This window comes from Cicer arietinum, chromosome 8, assembly GCF_000331145.2.
Source record: "Cicer arietinum cultivar CDC Frontier isolate Library 1 chromosome 8, Cicar.CDCFrontier_v2.0, whole genome shotgun sequence".
Taxonomy (NCBI): Eukaryota; Viridiplantae; Streptophyta; class Magnoliopsida; order Fabales; family Fabaceae; genus Cicer; species Cicer arietinum.
Genome location: NC_021167.2, coordinates 837589 through 846829, shown reverse-complemented (window position 1 = coordinate 846829; position 9241 = coordinate 837589). Strand labels below are relative to the sequence as shown.

Sequence of the window (9241 nt, the reverse complement as noted above, 5' to 3'; positions counted from 1 at the left end):
TGAAATATATATATATATATATATATATATATATATATATATATATATATATATATATGCATGCTTATTTACTATGTGTTCGTTATTAGGAGATACTCTTACTTTTGAACAAATGACATTTCCAATTCACTTTCGCATTCGGAGGAGTTTTCGAAAGAATAGATGAAACATTTCTTTTAATACCTAAGATGAGTAATTGTTGTTAGCTTTATGGACTTTATTCCCGTTAAATTCTTGCTTATACCGTTTATTATTTTTTCTAAGTTGGTACGAATTTTGAATCCTATATAGAATATATACTTTAACATCAAACCTTTAAATTCATTTATTAAATCCACTACATACTTTACTTAAATATATGTGAAATATAACAAAATGTTTATAATGTTTGATGATTGTTCTAAGAATTTATATAAGTGATTTATTGTTATAATATTTAATAGGGTTTATAACGATGAAATGTTTTTATTTAAACTAGTGGTTGTTGAAACTTGAAAATAAGACAAATAACCAACAAATTCCAAAACTTGCATATTTACTTTATGAGTGAAAAAATAATTTTAAATGCATAAAATTATTTTTAACATGTGAATTTGGGAAAATTATGATGATGTACTAAAATATATATGTTTTGAATGACTTTTTAAGTATCGATCAATTGTAAACCATCAATAAAGCTTTCCAACCTAGCTTTTGTAGATGTTTCTTAATGACTTTTGGGATGAAAAATACCGAAGGAGTTGACACGATGCATTACCAAATATACACTAAAAAACATCACAGTAGAGATTCTTTTGTCAATTTAGCAAAAGTTAAATAAGAACCTGAATTCCCTGCATTTATTTTATCACAGGTGACAGAATTACCCATTTCGGCCATTGATATAAAATTAGGCTGTTCATACTTCATATTAGACATGTATTAAAACAATTTCAACAATTCACCAAAATCAGACGAATGTGAGTTCTAACCGGGTGATATAGTTACAATAGGGAATTTGTTTCCTTAAAAAATGTGTTGTTTATTTGAATGTGTATTTAATTTTTAGTAAATGAGACACACTTTCTCTACTATATAAAACTAAACATCAACATGATATAAAAATAAAATTTTTGGTTTTTATATTATATTTTCTGTCTCTCTGTGTACTTTTTTTCTCCCCTCAGTCCCCGACAACCACATTCATTGGTATACACTTCCGAATATGACGTATATTTTGATATGTTCAAATATCATAACTTTTAACTATTACTAATATTTTTTTTAAGTGTTGGGTTAAAGACATTGAGTATTTAATATATTAACATTAAAAAATTACTATAAATGAATGATCGTGTATATGTTACACTCACTTAAACACTCGAATGAGGATTTTGTCATTAAGTTTCATAATAATATTCATGTAGATGAAAACTTGCATATAGAAAGCAAAAACTTAAATAAAACATTTATAGATAAATTAAATTAAGACATAGTTTTAAATAATTTATAATATTATAATTGAAAAATAGAAAAATTGAATAATTACAATTAATAATTAAAAATTAGATTCAAATCATCCATCAAAATAAAAATCATAGAAAAATATTTGGTGACTTATTAACATAGTGTTGCTTATTAACGAAAATAAAATATATTAAATTAAAATATTTAATTTTTCATTGATTACGTAGGTCTCTCGTTTAATTTATGTATAGAAAATTTTAAATTTATCTTAAATGATTTAATTCATATCAATGCTAATAAATAATAACTAGTATATCAATATTATTAATTTTGGTTTTTTTATTAGATTATCCCTTTTTTTTTTAATACCAATCTACCCTACTTTGAAATTAATATACCAATCTGCCCTACTTTTTTGCCCTAGATGCAAGTCGCATCCTGGGGCTGCGACCTCTTGAAAGGCAAAAATTTCAACTGCAACACATGGTCGCATCCTGGGGATGCGACCTCCTATTTTATCCACCAAAAATTCAACAAAAAAAAAAAAACTTCCCAAGTGGGAGGTCGCATCCCCAGTGCGACCATGTGTTGCAGTTGAAATTTTTGCCTTTCAAGAGGTCGCAGCCCCAGGATGCGACTTGCATCTAGGGCAAAAAAGTAAGACAGATTGGTATATTAATTTCAAAGTAGGATAGATTGATATTAAAAAAAAAAAAAAGGATAATCTAATAAAAAACCTTTATACACTCTCTAAATTTAATTTTTCTAAAAGCGATTATTTTATTTTATTTTATTTTGTGAGGAATTCTAATAGTGAACGACTAAATGATAACCCAAAACAACTACTCAACTACTTATTTTAGCCTAGAGGTATAACAAGTAAGTTTCAAAATAAATTGTCAATATTTGAGGCCTAAATGCAAATTTAATCTCTTTAAATGAAATTTGAAATATTCAAATAGATATTTAACTTCAAAAGATACTATATAGTGCCCGTATTTTTTCCCTTGTGTTGTTATGAAAATCCTATCAAACATATACTCAATAATACAGTGGATTAAAGTTGAACATAAGTTTTTTGCTTCAAATGTAGTGACAGTTTAACTAATTTTATAATTTCTAGATTATTATAAATTAACGGTGATGAGATAGACACTGTTAATTAGATTTGGAACCACTAGCTATGTGGTTTACGTAAATGGCGTAATAAACAAATTTTGTATTTTCCAAATGAGATTTTCCATTGGATTAATTGGATCCATCCATCCACTTTTGTATGGTGGGGAAACTGACTAGCAACCAACAATCATTCCTTTATCTTGTGGCTGTGGCAAAAACTCATAATCATAATAATAATAATAATATTGTTATGTTGCATAATATTATAGGTGCTAACTTTGAGCAAAATTTTGAAAGGGGTATATTGTGTTACTTACTTGATTAAGATAAAACTTTAGTATATGAGTTCCACGTCTTATTCTCAATTATATATTATTCAACATTTATTTATTTATTTTTATCTAATGTAAGATTATTTATTTATATTTGATATATTAATATTTATAAAAAAAATGTTAACAAAATAATATTAATGTCGAATAAAATTGATATGTCAAACATGAGGTGGAGTCTTGTATTTATAAAGATGGAAATAGGATTATCAAAGTTTTTTTTTAAGATGTGTTTTTCTTTTCAAATATTTGATATGTGTTTGTGATATAGTCGTCAAATGAATGGTATGTCTCATACAAATATGATTCGATTATATAAATAAATTAGATATGATAGACGAGCTTGCTATTAGACCGCAAAACTTTGGTATTTCGTTGGATGAATTAGTTTAACTCGTTTCATTTTTTTATATTTATTCACTCATTTCTATTTTTACGATATTTTAATTATATTAGTTTGTCACAACTATCTATTTATTGAGATATGATTAGATGCATTATTTAAAATATTTTTTATTGATAATAAATATTTATAAATAATGTAACAACACATTCTTTAAAATACATTTTTTTATTGATAAATTTAAATGGGTTAAAGAGTGTCTTGCTAACACTCCTCAACATCATTTAAACTCAAACTTTTTTCCTTTCACTTGAGTCCAATTAACTAATAGTTTATGAACTTTAATTTTTTTAACTAACTGCATTTTTTTTATTAAGTTTATATATTGTAATATATTTTTATTAATAATTTTAAATTAGATAAAAATTCTTGAAACTTTTAATAATATTATATTTAAAAAAAAAATCACATAAAGACTTTGGTATTAGTCGGATTTTAAGTCCAGTGAGCCAGACCCACATGATCCAATTTTTTATTTGAGTTAATTGGACTAAACTAAAAGGATCTAATTATTTTGGATTTGTTTATGTTTTATCACTCAATCTTGTAAATGTAAGAAGATAAGAATAAGAATTCTTCCAACTTTTTTTTGTTGTTGAAAGAAATAATTATTCTAACTAATGATTAAGGATATCATTAAAAATTCCAGTAAAAAAGCATATTATTAAAAATTGTAGCATTGTATGTGTGATTAAATTTCAAAGTTAAAATTTTAACATAAATTTTATTTTTTAGAGTGTTCTCTTTGCCGTATATATTAAGCTTTGGATAATTATCAAAATAGGAAAAAAAAGAAAGCAGCAGAAGCCATTCCAATTTGTCGCCTTCTTTATTTGTTGTTTGCTCTTTTTATGATTCTAAAAGCGACTGGACGACAAAATTAGATATACATGTCATTGTCTTTTTTTCCTCTTTTTCTGAATATACATGTCACTGTCAATTATTATTGTAAAAACATTTTTACATTAATAACAACTACTTATTCTATAGAATCATCCTACTTCAATGCTACAATTTTTATTAAATATTATTATAATATTTTATATCCATTAAATTTAATTTATTTATCGACTGTCTTTTCTAGCCAACTTTTTTTGTTTCTATACAAAAATTGTACACTTTTCATAAGAAGTTGGACTTTTGATCCTGAGAGTGATGATTTAATATTTTAAAAATAATACTCATTGTGTTTTGCAATAATAAATTTATTTGTAAATAAAAATAATTGAGATTTTGTTTGGTACTACGTCGACGACAAATTTACATTCTAAGATCAATATTATTTTGTATTTTCTTAATATTTTTTTCAACATCACTCTTAACTAAATATTTTTCACTTTACATTTAACGATGATTTAATAAATAAAAAATCTCTTATCATAAATCTGTTTATCTCACACACACTCACAAGTTACAAGACTTCGATAAGGCTTTATCAATATGCTTGATCGATTCTCACCCTTCTTCCAATCAATTGGGTGTGACCACTTTTTGCACATTTATTAGGGAGTTTCTATGATACCTTGACAAAGTGTATGGTACATTGACAAAATGAAGTGTTCCGAAATAGTTCTTCCTTTAACTAATCATTTTCTTTGAATCATCAAGTTATTTGCAACCTTTAGATCTTTAAGAAACGTCAATTCATAAAAAAACATGGTTTTGTTATCTAGATATTATGGTAACTTTCTATATATTTTTCTTATAATAACTCATTTAATAAAGTTGTGGTGGTCTTTCAATCAATAATCTTTAAATCAACTATATGATATCGATGACTATTCTCTACTAAGAAACTTGTTTGACACTTTTAATAGTCTCTTAAGTTCTCTCAATCACATTTTCTGTATCCCCAAGTTCAAATTGAAGATATTGCTTCAGGGACTTAAAGTTTAGTTTCACTCAAACTAATCTATTGTTAGTTCAATAGTGTTGCTTACCTTCAATTTTTATTCACTTAAATGAAAGAAACCATCGTTTCTGCTGATGTGACGTCTTTCTCTTATGAATGACTATTGTTAATTGTAACTGCCAGATATCCTCCTTCTTTTGGGCTTCCTAGTAGTTCCTATGAAGAGTCTTTCTCTCTCTTTTTTAAACATAAAAAGATCTTACAAAGAGACTATGAAAAGGATAATAGTCGAAATATTGTGCATGTATTTTGAAATTTAGTAAGGATCAAACTTTGTATCTAATAGGGACCCAAGAAATAAACTTTATATCAAATGCTACACCAAAGAAAGCAGAATAAAGCAAGAGGATAGGGCCACTAAAATTCATACAGCAATACTATTTGGTGAGGGTAAAGATATATTAATTCATTACTATTTTTTTTGAAATTTTTTAGTGAGTGAAACTTAGTCATTACTTGTTATTCTATTTCTATAGTAACACATTTATACATTACTAGCTAGAAACCGTTCATCCACAAAGATGTTTAGCTAAGTATTCCTCCACCAAGATGTTTAGCGGCGTATTTTTCTATTCTTCATGCCAATGCTTTGTGCTTGCATAGTCAATTAACTTCTGATTGATTTCCTTCCCTATCTACCTGTTAGCAATCCCAAAAAAAATAATTAAAACAAATTACAATCACATATAGAAATATGTGTAAGATACTTTATCCTAACTATGTCTATGGTTTCAAAGGAAATATCATATAAATGGTAAGGCTGTGAGCCAGTTTTTGGATAATCTGACATAAAATTAAACAAATGAATTTGGAGATGCAAGAAGCAAAATTCAATTAACAATTAAAATTACTCTAAAAAATTTACCAATTATTGGGTGTCAAACCATGGCAGATTCTGAGAAAACATACCATAATTTTGTTTCACTTTTGTGAAGTTGTAAATGGCTTTTATTAAAGAACCGTATCTCATGCAGTTCAACGGTCCCATATGCCTGCAAGAAACATTAGTCAAAATCTAGTCAACTGAAAAACCGGAAAAAAATGCTATGTACAAAATGGAACTTCTCATATTAACATCACATACAACCTATGCAATGCATGGAGGTTCATTTTTATGGTTTGTTGCATCGGCAACACACCGTGGAGTAGCACCTTTGCCACAGGTTTACTACCCAAGAAAGAAAATATAACAAAAAGGGAGAGAAACAAACTACTTTCATTTATATGGACTTCTATTTCAGATTATCAACAGACTAATCCATTAGCCTAACGCAGAACAAAACATCCATGTAACAGAGTTACTGCTTCTTTTAGCTTCTATGCATTACCATTATTGCACTTCATGAGAACAGAGAAGCTAACCTTTTATCGTCTCGATGACGATAATGATGATGACAACAATAAAATAATAATGTCCTAGAAACAACTTACACAATCTCTGTATACCGAATTCTCCATGGAGGAAAACCAAGATGGCTCCTCACGGGTCCATAGACAAGTAAAAGGTCAGGTTCAGGGCCTTTGCAACCTGACAGTAAAATAAGATTGGCATTAGCCAGATAATGTTACACTGCACAAGGAAATAAACACTTAAGTTCAAACTAATAGTAGATTTAGGAAGCAAACATACCAACAATTTGCAGTGCCTCATTCAGGTGGCGCTCTAACAATATTAGATGATCAAGTTCTCCACCTAAATTATAGTTTTTCAATTTCTGAACAAAAATCAAGTTAGCTGCTTTGGCAACTGCTTCCTTCCCATCAACATAAGAAACAAATTCTAGGGTCATGTGATCTTGTACATGGTGTGTTATGCCTTCATTGACTTCCTGCACTGAGTTAAAGCTAGATCAGATCAAACAAATGAAAAAAAAGTTGAAGTTACAGTTGAATGAGCCACTTTATAATACATATTTTATATTAATGAATCTGGATTACTCGTATGGATGCATAGAGAAAATGGAAATAAAGCAAAAGGGAATAATGGTATTTGTCCCTCCACTTGTTTAGATGAGAAAGAAGTTAAGGTCTTTCACTCTTACAATTTCTTATGATTAGGTCAAGAAAAAGAAAGAAAAAAAATGGAGCTTCTGTATCATAGAGTATGTTCTCCCCTTTTCACCTCACCCTAGAGAGAACTTATCTTGTGGGCTCAAAGGTACTTTTTCATGTCAATTTTCTGTCACACCTAAAACTAAACAACTTTCTAGCCTCATTTCTTTCCTTGCTTTTCCCTCTTCCAACTTACTAATATCTTACCCATGCATTAAGTCTATTCAAGAATTGATAAGGGACACGTCATTTCCTGTTGCCTCAAACAGGTTCATTTAAATACAATTGCACAGAAAAAGAACCGGCCAAGTTGCAATGAGGCGAAGGTTGGATTTACCCAAACTATGTGATTAATAAGGAAAACATACAAGATGCACTGCCTAGTCAAAAGAACGTAAATAATATCATAAACCAGAACAACAACTTATCAAAATATTAAGAAAGAAGCAACATGATATGTTACCTCTATGGATTTTGCATTCCCCATTTTTTGAAATATGGTCTCCTTTGACTTTTTCAACACTCCTAGAATGTAAAGTTTAAAGAAAACATTATCATACAGCCCAAGTAAAAGAAATGTTACCATCACTAATTAACCAAACTTTTCATACCATTCATATCATAGAGGCATACATTTTTAACACCAAGTGAGTCCAACCACTGTAAAAGTTTAACAACTTTTGAAGTCTGATGAGCATCTTCACTCTCAATGACAATGGCAAGGTACTGAAGCTTTCTTATACGAAGAGACTTGTACTTCTTCAATACTCCATAAGAGATTAAATAGCTTTCAAACAACTTACCCACGGCTAGTATGAAATACCACGCGCTGACAATGATTTGCAGAAAGTACCATAGTAATTGAAGCACGAGATTTACAATCTGGACAAAAATTTGTTTAGATAAACTTCTCAAGAAGCAAAAAAAAAAAAAAAAAAACAGCTTATCGTATAAGTTGAAAGTAGCTTTTGCATCTCAATTTATTCAGAAGGTGTACTATTTGAGTTATCTATGAACATGTATAAGGTTATTAGAACTTGACAATAAAAAAAAAAGAAGTCGAAAACCTAAATGATGAAGATAGAGGTAAAAGGATAATAAAAATTGAAGACTTACAGAAAGAATAGAATGATACAAGTTGCGAAGTCCATCTCTGAAATCCATAATCCTACAACTAAGAAAACATTAAATCCATCAATTTCAGTAAAAAGAAAAAAAAAAGTGATAGCGGCGGCGCGTGGTTTACATGCCGAAAAGATAATAATAATAATAATAAGTAATTAAAAATGATTGTGAGGGTAAATGGAAAGGGGAGAAAGTGAAAGCGAATGAATGAATGAAAAGGGAAAAAGCATATTACGAGAGAGTGAGGATAGAAGGCAGTTAAGAAAGTAGCAGCGGCATTACTTGTGTTTTGAGTTTCAGATACGATTCTTCTATTCGATCACTCTACTACACAACAAAGCACACTTGTCATGTTATCAAACCCCGGGACATAATACTCTCACTTTCTCAACAAACCTCTCTATCACCACACACACTCTTTAAAAAATTATTTTCCTTATCTTTTTAGACAATTAATTCTCTTAAAATGTAATTTATATACATATCTCCAATATAATTTTACTATTTAGATATTTTTATAACTATTTTAGAAAATAATAATATTATAGAATTTATATGATAATATATTTAATTAAAATGTGAGACTTTTTATTTTTATTTTGATGTTGCACGTTTCTTTTCCTACACAGTTTATTAAAAGTTCTTAAAGACGTATTATTAATTTTCCAAAAAAAAAAATCATGTTATATAATTTTATATTTTTAGTATTCAAATAATGAGAAACAATCAATGGTATTACTCTCTTTTCCATAACAAGAAAATTGAAAATGAAATTACGCTATAAATATATCTTTCATTTTCCACTATTTAAATTTTCAAATAAGTAATATTTTTAAGAATATCATTTTTCCA

General features: G+C 28.1%; 1 protein-coding gene across 3 annotated transcripts; it reads right to left on the bottom strand.

Annotated features, from left to right (window-relative positions):
• Positions 1-5437: 5437 nt before the first annotated feature.
• LOC101498340 (uncharacterized) lies at positions 5438-8781 on the bottom strand. Of its 3 annotated transcripts, none has more exons than XM_012718885.3 (8): positions 8672-8781; positions 8381-8438; positions 7876-8146; positions 7728-7789; positions 6843-7041; positions 6644-6740; positions 6122-6204; positions 5438-5851 (listed from the first exon to the last, which is right to left on the bottom strand). In XM_012718885.3, exons 2-8 carry the CDS (start codon positions 8426-8428, stop codon positions 5844-5846), a joined length of 768 nt encoding a protein of 255 aa, XP_012574339.1. In that variant the 5' UTR covers positions 8429-8438; positions 8672-8781; the 3' UTR covers positions 5438-5843. The 3 variants fall into 3 exon arrangements, with proteins under 3 accessions (XP_012574339.1, XP_004511413.1, XP_012574338.1); XM_004511356.4 differs by having other exon boundaries at positions 8625-8780; XM_012718884.3 differs by having other exon boundaries at positions 8381-8432; positions 8625-8756.
• Between the last annotated feature and the right edge of the window lie 460 nt (positions 8782-9241).